Below are 16,499 nucleotides of genomic sequence, written 5' to 3' on the forward strand. Positions count from 1 at the left end.
GTGCACGGCGGTGTGGTTTCAGTGGAGGGCATACAGTGCACTAAGGAGGAGCTGGGGGATTTTGTGGCCTCTTGAGCTTTAATGCCCACTCTGTTGATGTGTGTATGTGGTTGTGATCAAGGAACACCATCAGCCTGTGGACTGTTTATCTATCAGTGACTCGGCCTATGTCATTTTTTCACATCCAGTTCAGGTGGCTTGGTACAGAGAGTACTGTTTAGCCTGTGAAAGTAGTTGTACGTCTTTTGTGGCTTGAGAGAGAACTTTATAAAGTCGGACAACCCCTGTGATGTCAGGGTGAAGCTGTTTTATATGACTGAGAAACAGTTGAGCTGTATTATGGGAAATGTCGCAGCCAGTGTTTTGGGGCTTGACCTCTGCTTAAAAAGTGATGGCATCTCACCAGTCATTATTCACTCCTTGCTTTGTTGCACTGATGCCTTGTTGCACAGCTGTATTTTGGTTTCTTGATTACTGTAACTACTCTTACTGTGTGACTTTAAACTGGCCCCTGGGGACAAATGAAGTGTTATTGAATTTGAATTTGAATTTGAATATCTATTTTTTTCACCTGAATATAAGTCTGCCAACTCACTTTGCTTTAAAACTCTGGAGAAATAAATGCAGAAAAGGGAAGCTAATAATAATAATACTGCTAATTGTAACAACAGCACCGACATGTGGTGTTCAAGGTCAGTGCAAGTCGACGAGAGGTAACGATTGCGCAATCTCCCTCTCTTTACGTAATGACGTACGTCATTACGTCTTCGACGAGCCGAAAATGGCGGAGTACCTGGCGTCCATTTTCGGCACAGAGAAAGACAAGTAAGTTTTATTTAATATTTATGGTAATAGGCGCCTTAAAGATTAGTTTTGTACAAACTGTGTGTGCAGCGATTCTTCTCCGTCGCCGGTGAGGCTCAGTTTGTAGCCACAGCGCCGCTGAAAGTCTCAGTAAATCTTACATTAGCAAGAAGAAGCTAACGCTCTGCTAAAGCATTGAATGAAACTCATATAGACACTTTAGCTAACAAGCAGCGACTTTGTGTTATAGGTTTGCGCCGAAATGTTTTATTTTACTAAACGTTCACTTGTGTTTTGACATACACTTAAACACTGGAAGCATACATTGTGAGATATTAAACAGCAGCGAGAAGCTTCGTAAATAAACGCGGCTGTTAGCAGAGTATGTACCTCGCTGAGGCGGATTGTGTTGTTCCGTTTTACCAGTGGAGTGCGGCAAAAGGCTTCTTACACATTTAAGGCTGATAAGCTGTTTGCAAAAGTTTGATTATATGTTTATTATGCTTTGATTACAATAATGTATGGATTTTTTAGAGTATGACTGTGAGGCGATCTCAGAGATGATTCAAAACAAAATCGTGGTTAACGTAGGCAGAGCCGTGTAATGTTCGTGTCACACGAAATAAATATATCCCTATATCCCTAAGTTGATCCAACTAACAAGTGTTTCTGGTGTTGTTACTCATTAGTACACAAAGTCTGTTGCTGAAAATACTCTCCAACGAATAAACCATTTAATCCTATTTTCTTTCTTCATGGTTTCATGGTTTTAACACTAAAGTTCCAGGCTCTAATAGGACATTACCAAACGTTTTTAAAACATTAAACTATTTTCAAGCTATAGAAGTTTGAAGGTACTGAGAAAGTGTCTGACACATTGTTGGATTTTGTCCTTTGCTGTAATATGTTGACATTTACAAAAAAAAAGTATGAGTATGATGATGCTGTTTCTTCTCTTCCAGGGTCAATTGTTCCTTCTATTTTAAAATTGGAGCTTGCAGACATGGAGACCGCTGCTCGAGATTGCACAACAAACCAACCTTTAGTCAGGTGAGGATCTCAACAAAGTTTTCCTCCTAAAATAATGCCTTTATTTTACTGTATTGACCGATGACTGTTGGTGAAATATTTTGTCCTTCTAATCATCAAAGCACACACGTTTATCGCAGGTCATGTAGTTGATTCAACCAATGGATGTTATCCAAGTACTCATAACTCATAATAACAATAAATTATTTATACAGCGCAATTCAAGGCACTCAAAGACGCTGATGAAGCTGATCGGTTTTCATAGATATAGCTTATTAATCTAATAGGTGGAAATGTGCAAGGTAAATTTTTATTTAGTGGATCAGCTATGTAATCTCTCAGACATGGCATGTTTTGTTTGTGTCTAGAACCAAGTGGGATCCTGTGTGTGACACATTTCTTCAGAAGTATTTGTTTTTAAAAAGTAAGGAACAAGGGATATGTAAACACAGTATTGTTCTCAGATTGTTGCAAACAGATGATCTTATGTGTACAAGTAGAAAAATGTCATACAAATGCAGACTAACTGCAACCCAGGCCAGTTTACTGACCAGTATAACTTTAGAAGGATGTCAAGTTATGACGAGCTTAACCCAGTGATGACAATAGCTTATCTGGCATGTCATCATTATCATCTCTTTATTATTTTTTTTTTTTTCAGCTCCTTGGCAAACAGTTTAAAAGGGTCTTTTGCCTGCATGACTGTCAAAAGATGTAACCAGGCTAAAATGAAGAAGTGCATCTCATCAGAAATGGCACAAAACTCATGAAATAATCCTGTCTGACCACATATCTTTTGGTTCTTTCCTCCGCAGACCATCTTGATTCAGAACATCTACCGTAATCCTCAGAACAGCGCACAGACCGCAGACGCCTCTCGCTGTAAGTTCAAAAAAATTGGTCGACAACCTCCTGTCCTGATTCCTAAAAGTGGTGTTCACATATAACATGTGAGGTCCTGCTTCAGCCCTGTTAGCTTGAGACACAGTTTGGACCCCATTAATCTCCCAGGTATCTCAGACCAAACACTCAGTCATTCATCGGTTATCACCTCATACCAACATCAAGCACAAACACCTGCTTCTGATGCCTCCACTATCTGTTTTTCAACCTTGTGTGTAGCCAGAGCCATGTGACTTGCAGTGCAGTCCAAGTATTTCAAGCGTGATGGCAAAAACACAAACAAAACAAACAGTACAGACTGTGCTGATTGTGGTAGAATACGCATACGTGTGTGTGCTTGGTTTGTACATTAAACATGTTGAGTCCAGTCGAGTAGATCTGAAGCAGAACCTCTCATACAGGTAGGTGTGTAATGGAGTAATAGCTCCTCTGGAAATTTAGAATTGGTTTGTCTGTTTTTCTTTGGTCTCTGTGCTCAAACTGTGCATCTAGTGAATTTTTAAAGAATTGTATTCACTCTGCTGTTGATATAAAACTGTTTCATTTGATCAGAAATCCTTTCAAGCTTTGCATCATGGTAGTGATAGTTAAACTGTACGGCCTGTTGTTGCCTATTTTCTGCCATGTTATATTAAAAAAAAAGTAGGTGAAAAACATGGTAATATCTTTTGGGATGATCTACAAAACAGGGAGGAAGTGCAATGAGCTTCCCCTCCAACAAACAACAGAGTGGTTATTTCTGAGATGCTTGTGAATGCAGGTTTATCCGTCACATAATTAGCTGGAGCTCAATTTCCAGACAGAAAAATATCTAATCACATTTTTTCCTCCCCAGCTCTATATTTGGTTGGATTTATATCACAGAAGTTTACGTTTTGTATTTCAGACCATTTCCCTCTTGAACATTTACCTTCATAACCTTCAAAACTCTGCCCAGTCTGCTGATGGTTTACACTGTAAGTTCTCCCTTCATCTGCAGGACCCTCCAGCACTGACCACCTGATTTCCTGTATCACACCTCGCCACATGAATCTGGCTTAGTGTAGGAATATGTCCTCTAGAGACATCTAAGGCATCACATCATTTCCTGGAGATACAATAAGTGGCCTCGTGCTGTTTTGCTGGCCTAACTCAAACCTACCTGAGTCACTGTGGTGCAGTACTGTGCACAGATCAGCTTTGGTTTCAGATCCTTCATTTTTACTTATTAAGAGCAGATGTGATAGACTTAAAAGCTATAATTAACTTACTGTCCAGTGTTATTTCCTTTACACGCAGCAGTTTCACATTGAGTTTACAAGGTTTTGCTTCTGATTCATGGAAGCAGGTTTCTGCTAGTGCTGTCCTCAATTTGCTCCCACGTGTAATAGCCAGGGGTCGTCATGGACTAGTTGAAGAGCTGACCTAGAACTGATGTGGCATTACGTCACGGCCCCTCTGCACATAACGTACGTGTAGTTCCACAAATACTTTTATTTAAAAAAAAAAAAAAAAGGTTGGCAGATTCATTTTAAGTTGGCAAATGTTCTGCCAAACCAGGAGAACACTGAGGGGTCTAGTTTTTACTTTGCTTCTGTGAAATAGGTTGAGTTGCCATGAGAGAGAGAGAGAGAAAAGGCTGTGACATGTATTAAAGTGTAACTATTATGGAAAGAAGCACCATGCTTTGTTACCACAGATAGTTTTGTCTGTTAAAAGGTATTACACAGTGCATTTAAAGACTTTTATCCCAACACCTGTGTAGCTTTGCCTTGACTGTCCCTTGTTGACATTTTGTAGGCGCTGTCAGCGATGTGGAAATGCAGGAGCACTACGATGAGTTCTTTGAGGTGAGTGACCTTTTGTGCTCGTTACTTGTCTTCATTCCACATATTACCAGACATGACGTGTGTTATCTGCAGTTTGTACATATCGCTGCCAAAAGCTGCAACACAGCGTTGCCAAAACGATTCTGGCTTTTGCTGATGCAAGAATCCTTCACTGGTGTAGGAGTAAATACTTCCACAGCAGGAATATGCCTCAGATGTAACTTTATTCAGTATGTACAGTATAAAAGAATGTTTTGTTAAAACATATTCACATTAACATTATCACTTACTGGTATATGTTAATGTATTGTTTGTTTCCTTTGATACCCAGTACATGTCTAAACATAACCACTACAGGGTTTCCCCCCAGGAAATTGGTTAGCTGAAGCAGTTGACTAAGCTAACCAACTTCCTTGGTAACAGGTACTATTTTTAATGTAAAATAAAAGATAGGGGAAGAGAACCTGCTGGACAGGATGATTACTCTTTTCCTCTTTTATTTTCAACACAGGAGGTGTTCACGGAGATGGAGGAGAAGTACGGAGAGGTGGAGGAGATGAACGTGTGCGATAACTTGGGCGATCACCTTGTCGGCAACGTCTACGTTAAGGTTGGTGATAAATGGAAATATTAACAGGAGGATGTGGTGATGTGGATCTAAATTTAACGAGATCTTGAACTGAAATCATTATGAGCTGATGTTTCATAATTTTATATCAGATTCAAAAACTTCTTATTTGCAGCTTTTATTATTATTTTTGGCGTTGATGTCATGGGGTTAAATTTGCTTATCTTAGCAAGCACCGGTTATTCCCTAAGTATGTGTATCCTGTGTGTGCAGTTCCGTCGTGAGGAGGATGCAGAGAAAGCAGTCATGGACCTGAACAACCGCTGGTTCAACGGTCAACCCATCCACGCAGAGCTCTCCCCCGTCACTGACTTCAGGGAAGCTTGCTGCCGCCAGTATGAAATGGGGTGAGTCACATCTGCAAAGCTGTAGGAGCCCTGAAAAATGTTCCCATAAATTTGTTTTAGTAATTTTATATTGAGCCACGTGTGTGTGAGGGCATTAGATACAGGCAGAAAAAGGAATGTGGCTTTGGCAGCAGGGTGGTGAGGTGGGAAGGCAGTCTGCAGCTTACTTGTTTGGGAATATGCACCACTGAACCACAGTATCAGCTCACAATATAAGGGCAACAAGCACAGACAATCTTTACACATCACAGTGGGATGAATGGGGAGTAAAAGGGGGCCAAGGACCCCTACCAGGTAAATCAGGCCATGCCTGCAGCTAAATGAAGCTTCGCTGTTTACTGCGTTTAGCTCGTATGTGTTCTTCTGCGAGGCTTGAAACCCTACCAGCTGCATGAACACTGTGAATTATCACATTTTCTTCTAAATGCAAAGATAAACTTTGTCCTTGCTCAGTGGGAGGAAACTTCTGATCCTCTCCTTTATGAGTCCCTCAGTGATTTTCCATTGGACCGGGGGTTGTTTGCTCTGCCAGTGATAGGACTAACTCAGTGTGGAGGGAGATAAAGGTCAGATGTTTTGCTTGGTAGGCTGGCATGCTCTTCGACATGTGTAACTAAGTGCCAAAGTTTCCTTGTGGCACTGCTCCACCAAATACAAGGCCAGCAAGTATTAACCCTTCATGTACTGTTTTTCTGCAGAGAGTGCACCCGAGGAGGCTTCTGCAACTTCATGCACCTGAAACCCATATCACGGGAACTGCGAAGGGAGTTGTATGGCCGCCGCAGGAAAAGGTGCAGAAGTCTTGAAAGTGAAATATATCTGCTTGAGTGTCAGTTAGAATTTGTAAATGAATCTCGTTTCTTCTCCCTCCAGGCACCGCTCTCGCTCGCGTTCCCGGGAACGACGATCCCGCTCCAGGGATCGACGACGGGATCGCGAAAGGCGGAGGTCGAGGGATCGGGAGCGCTCTGGAAGATTCTGAAGGAAGCCAAGACTGTCCCAGTATCCTACCAAGTCCTTCCCTCTTAACCCCAGCAGTGATGACAAAGTTATTTTCTTTTTTGGTGAAATGTTGGAAGTGTTTTTTCTTTTATTCCCTTTTTTAAGATGAGCTTGTGTCGCTTTCTCAATAAAACAGATTTGTAACTCTGCACTGGCACCGCTTGCTTAGAGGACGATCAGTTTATTTCTTATGTAGATGCTGATTACCTTACACAGATGGGAAGAGCGTGAAAAACTAAAGTGGGTTCTTATTTTTAAAATGCTCAATAACCCAGTTCAGAGCTCCTTTTCAGTCCTGTCACACCTGTGTTTCACTCTCAAGAATAATGTTTTAACATTTAGTTATAAATCTTTGTTTACAACTGGTAATGAAAGATATTTGACTAAAACAGAAATAATTTTCAATGAAAAATATATAATTTTGTAATAGATGGAAACATGCTACTACATTGCTGGAGATGTATCTTAATTAATACTTCTAAAATATGTTTTCACTTTTATAGAGACTGAATGATGCAATATTAACCAAAGATTAATCAGACAGTTATCTGGGCTTTTACCGCACATCCAGTTGCGGTTTCACAGGAAGTGGCAACAGCAGGGTTTACTTCAGAACAATATACGTATTTAGTTTTATCCATTTAGGGAGTAAATTGATAAATTAAACATAACTTTATGTATGAATATGCTTTGTTAACACAATTTAATATAAAAAAAATGAAAGTGTTAGAACTTTTTTTTACACAGGTCACCTCTTCAGGGCCTCACTGACATTCCACTGTACAAAGTTACTATTAATTGCTATTAATGTCCCTGTAAACCTGAGACGTTTCTGTGGTATTTGCTGAGTCTGCTTTGCCTGGGTGTTACTTGTGGGTTTTTGTTTTTTTTTTTTTTAAATAAAAGCTTAAGTCCTCGCGGAAAAAAGGAAACGTATAAAATAAAATAAAATAAAACAAAATGTTGGGTAACAAAAGGAGACATTTAAAAATAGACTGAATCAGTCAAAATCAAAACTGGAGATCAACAACACCCCGGTGTGTGTTGACAAACTGTAAAATCGTACTAAAAAAAATGTTTGTTCTTAGTTACAGTAATATTTGGACTCATGAGAAGCTCTCAAGATGTCACATGCGTGGAGTCCGTGGGGAGCGTGTTTGGTCAGTCGCAGGTAAACACATGGCCCACACAACTTTAACGCTGCGTTTTCCCAAAGTTCCCAACGCCTTATTGAGAAATATCTGCTCTGATTGGTGGAGGGGCCAAACAAACGCCCTCGCCACAGCCAATGGGAGGCCGCCCTGAAACTTTGCCCACGTCGTTGCCGTTCGGCCCCACGTGCATCGTCACGAAAAGCCGCTGTCTTTGTCGGAGGGTGCTCAGTACACCGTGCTGTTCTGGGACACCGTGTCCGCCGGAGTCGTCTGTCTTTGGGACACATTCAAGCGATCGGGTGAGTGGGGACAGACGAGTGGACGGGGCAGTGGGTGAACACACATCGTGAAGCGGTTACACACGTTTTTTTTTACATTAGGAGCCTGAATGCGGCGCCGATGCTGTTCTGATGCAACACTGAAACTGCGTAGTGCGGATTTTTTTGATGCTGGACTGTCTCCAGCTAATTGGATTTGGTTTATGTCTCCGCTTATCTGCTGCAGACAGTAAAATGAATATGTCTTATTTTTATGTAATTACCCTGTGTTAACTCTGATGCTTACGTGTGCGCGCTTTTCATTTTCATCATTCACCCAGTCAGTGCTGAATCAGGTGTATTTGTGTTTCCTTTTTTTTTTTCGCTTCCACATTTCTATTACATGTTAAGACAGATCGCAGACAGTTTGCTGTTACAGTGTGGGGCTGCAACGAACGATCGGTTTGCCCATCATTTTATCGATTAATCGCTTGATTTATTGTCCATCACGGTCTCCAAAAGCACGTTAACCAAGTTGTCTGATCAAAACCCGAAGACATTTAGTTTATGATCATATGAAGCGAAGATCATCATTATCAGATGTCAGATATTAGTCAGTCAATCGTCTAGTCTATAAAAACATGAGGAGCGAGTGCAAAATGCCCATCACAGTATCCTGAAGGTGTCATAGTCCAGTCAGAGTCCAAAAGCCAGAATGATTCATTTACAATAATGTGGGACCAAGAAAGCAGCTCATTTTCAATTTGACATCAGTTAATCAGCTTATCTTCAGCACCCTGAGTTTAACATCTGTTATGATTATTTATGGGAGCCAACATCACAGTAGAGGTCAAACGTGCTAATTTACATGTAAGTTAAAAAAAAAAAGATCATCATCATCATCATTTGGCCCACTGGCCGTGTGGTGGTTGATTTTTCAGGTGTACATGTTGGCACTTTTACATTGTGTTTCTGACATTCCTGCTGTTCACAGTTGGCCTGCCATTTGTTATGGCTGAGTGAGTATCTATAGTCTGCTCTTCTTGTGCTGTTGACCAGCTGATACTCCAAACTGCTGTTTGTTGCTGGTAGAGCATTTGTCTGAGCAACACTTAATAAAAAAAGGGCGACTGCGCAGTAATCATTATACTTTGAGAGCAGTGAACATACCAGAGGAGATTAGAAATGCCATAATTTAAGCTGATAACCAAGTCTGATATGGTAAGAATATTACAGGGGTTTTCATTATGTCGGGTTTGATGTTGCCAGGCTCAGATCAGGTGGTGTTTGCGCAGTGTTTGGTTCTCCCTGGTTGTTATTTGAGTGTTGGATTTCTGGCTTAAGTGGGGCGAATTAAAGAAATTGAAGTTTCTCCTCATTAAACCCCCCTGCAAGTCCTTCCTGCCTTGCTGCCTGGGCTCAGTGCCACATGTGCTCTCACGGAGGATCATATTGCCCTGTTCAACCCTGTAAGGCCACCGCATATCACCGACTCTTTCCCACAGTTACCACAGCCATTTTAGCCACCGTAACCTTAATTAGCAGCACGACTAGTACTGCGGTCGGACATCTGACACCAAGAATTTGATGTGGGCAGGAAAGCAGGGTTGACACCTGAGATTGAGATCTAACAGTGATCATGTGGTTTACTGAAAACCCTGTATTGGGCAGGTTGATATTTTATTTTGATATTTCTCTCCCATGCAGAGCTGTTTGCTTAAGAAGATGTAGTTGGTTTACCGTGTGGACATTGTCTGAACTCATGGTGGAGTCAAAGTGGGGGCCCCAGTTTAACAGCTGGCCCCAGTGTGTGCACTGTGTATTAGTGACAGTTCATGAGTGAGATGGTGGAGAAACCTAATGGATGTATTAGCAAGTTCAGCAGACATGTTGATGGGCTGAAGGATGGGAGATTTTTTTTTGTAGTAGCACGACTGCACTGCAGCTTAAGATAATGTTTAACTTTTAGTTACACATTTGTACCGTTTACAACATGTTACAGCCTGTAACAGCCTGTAATTGAGTCATTTACATGTCTGGAGCACACTTACACGTCTTTTCCGTGATTCTTTGAAAACATAATGTGTGATAACTTCTCAACTAGAGTCGTTTCCTTGTTTGCAGCGAGTGAATGATGCAATATTAACTCAAGCTTGATCAGAGTTTTCCGTCCCTTTCTGTTGCTCTGAGTTCTGTTTTCTTGCGTAGCTGTGACGGTAACAGCATTTACTCAGTTTGCTGTGTGTAAGACTGAAACTGTGTAGGATAATGAAGTGTGGGGAAAAGAGGAACAGCAGGAAAGTGGAGTGCCAAATCTGCCGTCTAAGGATGATGATGCTCTATTAGTCTGTGCTATGACTCGGCATTACTGCAAGGAAGGAGTGGTTCAGTGTTTGTTTTCCACTGGGCTCCACTTTTATGACGTTCACAGTGGAGACTGAGTCTTAGTTTTAGTTGACAAAGTAGAAGAACAATCTTATCTATAAAAATAAGTGTCACAGATAATCACACAACCCTGTTTCCTCTGTGTTTTCCAGGGTAAGCCATGCCTTCAGTTCCCTCAACCAAAGAAACCACCGTCAAGGTGTGCCCTCACGCCGCCAAGCTGCTCAACCACACCAATGGAGAATCCAAACTCCGAGAGGGTCCCTTCCCACTGAACGGGGTTGACAAGCTGGTGGACACCGAGGTGGCGAACCAGACCATTCAGATCAACACAAAGAGCACGTCTCCTGACAGGAAATGGATCCGGCCTGACCTTCCCAGCCGCTGCACATGGAGCCTGGGAGCTTCGAAAGCCGACTCTCCTCACACACGAGTTCCGAGGTCAGTCTGATGTTAAAGTGTCAAACAGGAGGAAGGAGGAGAGGGAGATTTATTTATTTTATTGTACATGTGGCTGTTTTCATATTGCTTGTAGTAACTAGTGAAAACCTGTTCAATCAAATAACAGAGGAGTTACATATAAACACTCCTCCAACCAGTAAAACAAGTGGCAGCATGTGTTGTTGTCTCACCTTCTCCTCCCAGAGCCGTTGCTCCAGCTGTTCTTCCAAACATCCTGCATAAGATCGGTGACACTCCCTTGGTACGGATCAACAAGATCCCCAAAGTGTTTGGACTGCAGTGTGAAATATGTGAGTCACCCCGTGCTCAAGCCAAGACAAATTCTCTGAAAACGCTGTAGGTGTGACTGTTGGTTACGTTGGACTCATTGATGCCGTGTAAATATGCGAGTGATGTGGTGAGATGTGTTAATGTGTTTTAGCTCAGATTGTTTCGTTTTGACTCTTTGTGAAAGAAACAAATGAGTTTCAGGGTCAAATGTCACGTGTCGTCTTTCTGAATCAGCCCTAATCAGGATGGCTTTTAATGTAACCCTGAAACAATCTCTCTGTTGTGTGTTTTTTTTTTTTTAGTGGCCAAGTGTGAGTTCTTCAATGCTGGCGGCAGCGTCAAGGACAGGATCAGCCTGCGGATGGTGGAGGACGCCGAGAGAGCTGGGCTCCTCAAGCCTGGAGACACCATTATAGAACCCACCTCTGGAAACACTGGTAATTAACTGCATGTGTTTATACTCGTGAATGTTACGTGTTGCTATGGGGAATGGTATTTAAAGTTGAAGGCGTCGAGCAGCAGTGTTGTAAAACGTACTTGTGTGTGTCTTTTAGGTATTGGATTGGCCCTGGCTGCAGCTGTAAAAGGCTACCGTTGCATCATAGTCATGCCGGAGAAAATGAGCATGGAGAAGGTGAGTTTCCTGTGAATCTGAAACTATCACTCTGTCAAGTGGGTCTTTTTTTTTTATTGTAAACCGAGTTTTATTGTAAAAATGAGTGGGACAGATGCTCACTCATTTTGAATCTGTCATGTTTAACTGAAGTGTTTTACGTGTACACCGCAGTGTGCCCACGTTTCAGTTCTGGTCTGATTCCACAAGAAACAATGATACAACCGAACAGCCAGAATCTCAGGATGTTTGATGATGGATGGTTTTTCTGTGCAGGTGGATGTTTTGAGAGCTCTTGGAGCCGAGATCGTTCGTACACCCACCAGCGCTCGCTTCGATTCGCCAGAGTCTCACGTGGGCGTTGCCTGGCGCCTGAAGAACGAGATCCCCAACTCCCACATCCTGGATCAGTACCGTAACCCCAGCAATCCACTGGCTCACTATGACACCACAGCTGAAGAGATCCTGGAGCAGTGCGACGGTACAAAGATCTATTCCCCTAAACACTGTTACGATCATAAAATATAAATCAGTTCCTTTGACACAGCTTTGATTTTTGCTCTCAGCTTCCATCAGAAAACAGATTTGCCAGATTACCAGATTTGGAAGCGATGATCTTTACTCAATAAACAATCAAGGAAATTGTTTAAATCTTGTAAAGTTATCTCAGGAATACAAATTGAGTGTGTGCAAATTTTAATTGCTTCTGTCCAAGCACATTTTTATCAGCTCAGTGAAACTGAACTTTCCCTTAACTCGTCTCCTCCTAACAGGTAAAATTGACATGCTGGTGGCAGGAGCAGGCACAGGAGGGACAATCACAGGTATCGCCCGCAAACTGAAGGAAAGATGCCCCAACATCAAAGTAAGTTGCCTCTGTCCAGAAGTCAAACAGGACAAGTCAGTGTTTTCTAAGATTATATTAGTGAAAGTAGCCGTGTACTCATTGCAGCTATGGCTGAAATGAAGCGGAATAAGTGTCTGCTGAGCCGCTCATTATTTATGAATGGTGTGTTTTGTGTGCAGATTGTTGGCGTTGACCCAGAAGGCTCCATCCTGGCTGAGCCTGAGGAGCTTAACAAGACCGATAAGACCCAGTACGAGGTAGAGGGCATCGGGTACGACTTCATCCCCACTGTGCTGGACAGATCAGTGAGTTTCAGGGACTTTTTTCCCCTTACCTCCCTTTTTCTTATGTTTACCTCACTCACAACCTCTTATTGTGATGTGGTTGAATTGTTTTTCAGGTGATTGATACCTGGTACAAGTCCAACGATGAGGATTCCTTCAACATGTCTCGTATGCTGATCAGAGAGGAGGGCCTGCTGTGCGGTGCGTCCTCATGTTCTTATCACACCAGACGTCTGTGAAGTTATAAAGTAAGAATTTGCTACTGTGAGAGTTAAAGCTAACTCACCTCTCTGCTCTTTTCCTTAACAGGAGGCAGCTCTGGAACGGCAATGGCAGCAGCTGTGAATGTCGCCAAAGAACTGAAGGAGGGCCAGCGCTGTGTGGTCATCCTGCCAGACTCCATCCGCAACTACATGTGAGAATAAGCTGATGGCACCAGAATACAGACAGCAACACACTGTTTGCGGTGACTTTAGGTTATCTGGGCCCTCAGAGGTTTGCAAACATTTGATTTGGTTTCATTGTGTAAATACTAATGTGACTCTTTATTTTTCACCCTGAAGGTCCAAGTTCCTGAGTGATAAGTGGATGGTAGATAAGGGCTTCCTGAGGGAGGAGGACCTCATGGTGAAGAAACCATGGTATGTGTAATTAGAGGGTATATTCTCTTCCCGTTTAAATTTCCTCTGTGTGGTAGTATGAAACCCTCTCATTTCGCTCTGCCCATCAGGTGGTGGAACCTGAAGCTCCAGGGTTTGAACCTGTCAGCCCCCCTCACTGTCCTGCCAACCGTCAGCTGCCAGAAGACAATCAAAATCCTGAAGGAGAAGGGCTTTGACCAGGCACCTGTGGTGGATGAGGCTGGGTGAGTGTTCTGGACTAGCTGTGACACTGAAATACTGCATGTCTGGATTCTTTTTCTATCACGGTACCTCTCAGCTTGTTGTTGTGCATTGCAACGATTCAGCTTCAACCCCTGTGTGTGTCTTTGTGTGTGTGTGTGTGTGTATGTTCAGGTTAATCCTGGGCATGGTGACTTTGGGGAATATGTTGGCCTCGATTCTGGCAGGGAAGATCAAGCTGTCAGACCCAGTCAGCAAAGTGCTCTACAAGCAGTTCAAACAGGTCAGACACTAAGTTACATGTACAAATGTGTTAAAGTGATTCCCTCGTGATGCTTTTTATAAAAGTTATAAGCTGTATTTGTTAAAGTTATTTGCATGACTCAGTTCTTGATTCTGATTGGCTCACAGCAGCAGCCAATGAGGCAGGCCAGTTCAGGGGCGGATATCCAGGTGAAAAGGCTATAAACCAGCTGGACTAGAGATTTTAGCAAGTCAGGGTGTGAACCAAGACCAGGCCCAGCAATAATGTGTTTACTGTAGTTGGTCCAAAGTAAAGATTTAAAAGTATGTTCCCCCTTGTGCAGATATGACCTTGATTTCTGATAACGTATTGATTGTTGAATTGACTGACCTCTAACCCCTCCTCCCCTCTCAACACACAATCTCATTTTGAATCACAGATCCGTCTGACTGATAACTTGGGAAAGTTGTCCCGCATTCTGGAGACTGACCACTTTGCCCTGGTGGTACATGAACAGATCCAGTGTAAGTGCAGCAACACTTTCACAAACATTATTGTGTACATATGCTTGCAAATACACACACTTTCTTGGTTTTAACAGATTTTTAAGCTCTATGTGCAGAGTTAGAATTTTGGCACACCCCAGAGGTGGTATGAAAAAAGATTGTCATTCTAAATTCTTAGATTAATATCAAAAATCATTGCGGTAATTTATGGGATTAAACCCAGAAATAATCTGAATGAGTAGTAAATCAACCGTGTCTTTAATTTCTGATATATATTCACGTGTGCCATAACTCATTCGATCAGCGTTGTGATCCTCTGCAGCTTAGAGTGTGCACTTATGGGGTCAGTGGCTTTCTCAAGGACAAGCTATTGACTGCTGTTGAACCCGGGACCCTGCCGCACCCACATTTTTAAGCTAACATTGGTCTGGCTCAGTGGGTCGACTTTCCACCGAACATTCCTCTCTGATATATCAGTGTCAAGAGTCAGAGTCAGAAGAGATGAGAATTAGGCCAAAGTAAAAAAAAAAAAACATTTCCAAGCTGAATGATTTATACGTGTTTACCTCTTCTCTACAGCAGCTGTATTAAAATAAACCTTGTTAAGTGCCAAAGTGTGTCAGAGTGTCAGATCGAAGGTGGACACAGACTGACCTTTTAATAGTGTGGAATTGCTTTTGTACACATCACAAAAGGTGATATCAATACAGTTTGTTCTGCTGCCCCCAAGTGGCCAAAAATTGAATTAATGCTGCTCATATTGTTTCATCTTTACACAAGCAAAAGTGCTTGTCAGCAGGATAATTCAAAGAGTTTTAATCACAAAAGCAATCTAGTAACTTTGGAAATTGAATTTATGACACTTCAGATTTTGGTGAAAGCAATATAAAAGTTTGGGAGGCTTAGTAAGGTGAGAACTCTTGTGACTTTTGTGGTTTTCTGAAACACAGCTGTCTCTTCCCTCCTGTCTTTCCACCAGACTTGACAGACGGCTCTCCCATTCTGAAGCAGATGGTTTTCGGGGTGGTGACGGCCGTCGACCTGCTCAACTTTGTCACAGGGCGGGAAAGGAGAGAGCGATCCATGTCAGAGTCGACTGACGAGCTGTGAACGGCAAACTAAAACACCCAGTCACACACTTGTATATTTCATTCACTAACATAACAAACATGAAGAGTAGTTTCTCAGTAGGTGTCTGAAAGATGGCAAAAAATTTTTTTGAATGAGTTTAGCTCTTTTTTTTCACTTAGAAAAAAATTATTCTTTTTTTTTTGAAGTTCAATCTTGTAATAAGCAAAATATGTTTCGCCATTTGGTTATTTTGTGATATTACATACTTGAGGCATTTGATTCTTACTTATTATATTTGCTTTTGTAGTGCAAAGAAATCTTTAATGAGTTTGTAAGTTGTAGAAAGCTTTTTGTTTCGTATCAGGGTCGGTTGGTGAGTCGAAGCCTTTTATTTGTCCGAAAAGTGATTGTTTCACTGCAGCCTTGTGTACCAATCAAACATTAAAAGCCACATTCATCTCATTTAACAAGATAAGACAAGTAGAGTTGTTGTAAATAAGCATATGATCTTTCCAATGTTGCTCACTGTGTGCTGCTTTTTCATTTGTGTTTACATTAAAAGAAATAAATGTAGAGTTTAATTACATTTCTCAGAACAATCATGTAGTATTTCCCTCTCCTGTTTCAACGCAGTGCCTGTGGTGTAACTGTAAAGTGACTATTTAATCTTAGTGTGTCTAGGAGAAACATTTTATATTGCATCATTTTCCTTCATGAATGTGTAAGATTAAATAAAATTTGAAGAAAGTCTGCAAACTGCCTTTCCAGTTATTGTAAAAGCGAATATTTTAGTAGCAGTCATAAAGTCACACTTAATACCCTCAGTTCTGAGGGGCAAGGATAGTTTTTGGTATCTCTAAAGTACTATTTTATGTTGAAGTATATCAGAAATACATAGAAATATAAAAGTACATATTAAGCATTCAGTGCAATTTTCATGTAACAGTTGCATTTAAAAGCATCTCTTGTTTACACACTTTTAAACCAAAAATACTGTTTGGATCTCCTACTTTAATCCTTTTAAGTTGAGTCAGGATATATCA

General features: G+C 41.6%; 2 protein-coding genes across 2 annotated transcripts; both read left to right on the forward strand.

The window, feature by feature from the left end:
• The first annotated feature begins 760 nt into the window (after positions 1 to 760).
• Positions 761 to 6,670, forward strand: LOC121178189 (splicing factor U2AF 35 kDa subunit-like). Its single transcript, XM_041032734.1, has 8 exons — positions 761 to 825; positions 1,767 to 1,854; positions 2,649 to 2,715; positions 4,516 to 4,565; positions 5,056 to 5,154; positions 5,386 to 5,519; positions 6,218 to 6,310; positions 6,393 to 6,670. The coding sequence occupies exons 1-8, from the start codon at positions 782 to 784 to the stop codon at positions 6,499 to 6,501; spliced, it is 684 nt and encodes a 227-aa protein (XP_040888668.1). The 5' UTR covers positions 761 to 781; the 3' UTR covers positions 6,502 to 6,670.
• A 1,154-nt stretch (positions 6,671 to 7,824) lies between these two features.
• cbsa (cystathionine beta-synthase a) lies at positions 7,825 to 16,206 on the forward strand. Its single transcript, XM_041032727.1, has 15 exons — positions 7,825 to 7,974; positions 10,470 to 10,758; positions 10,963 to 11,069; positions 11,352 to 11,486; positions 11,604 to 11,683; positions 11,939 to 12,143; positions 12,436 to 12,527; positions 12,689 to 12,814; positions 12,910 to 12,994; positions 13,103 to 13,208; positions 13,357 to 13,434; positions 13,524 to 13,658; positions 13,810 to 13,918; positions 14,319 to 14,403; positions 15,365 to 16,206. Exons 2-15 carry the CDS (start codon positions 10,478 to 10,480, stop codon positions 15,493 to 15,495), a joined length of 1,755 nt encoding a protein of 584 aa, XP_040888661.1. The 5' UTR covers positions 7,825 to 7,974; positions 10,470 to 10,477; the 3' UTR covers positions 15,496 to 16,206.
• Positions 16,207 to 16,499: the final 293 nt, after the last annotated feature.

The sequence above is a fragment of the Toxotes jaculatrix genome, chromosome 24 (assembly GCF_017976425.1).
Source record: "Toxotes jaculatrix isolate fToxJac2 chromosome 24, fToxJac2.pri, whole genome shotgun sequence".
Classification (NCBI taxonomy): Eukaryota; Metazoa; Chordata; class Actinopteri; family Toxotidae; genus Toxotes; species Toxotes jaculatrix.

What these genes read in the sequence shown, in the direction of transcription:
- LOC121178189 (XM_041032734.1), top strand. Translation starts at nt 782, where the DNA reads ATGGCGGAGTACCTGGCGTCCATTTTCGGCACAGAGAAAGACAA. An exon ending in GACCGCAGACGCCTCTCGCT is followed by an intron (nt 2,716 to 4,515) that starts GTAAGTTCAAAA and finishes GACATTTTGTAG; the next exon opens with GCGCTGTCAGCGATGTGGAA. An exon ending in TATGGCCGCCGCAGGAAAAG is followed by an intron (nt 6,311 to 6,392) that starts GTGCAGAAGTCT and finishes TTCTCCCTCCAG; the next exon opens with GCACCGCTCTCGCTCGCGTT.
- cbsa (XM_041032727.1), top strand. Translation starts at nt 10,478, where the DNA reads ATGCCTTCAGTTCCCTCAACCAAAGAAACCACCGTCAAGGTGTGCCCT. An exon ending in AGAGGAGGGCCTGCTGTGCG is followed by an intron (nt 12,995 to 13,102) that starts GTGCGTCCTCAT and finishes TTTCCTTAACAG; the next exon opens with GAGGCAGCTCTGGAACGGCA. An exon ending in CCTGTGGTGGATGAGGCTGG is followed by an intron (nt 13,659 to 13,809) that starts GTGAGTGTTCTG and finishes GTGTATGTTCAG; the next exon opens with GTTAATCCTGGGCATGGTGA.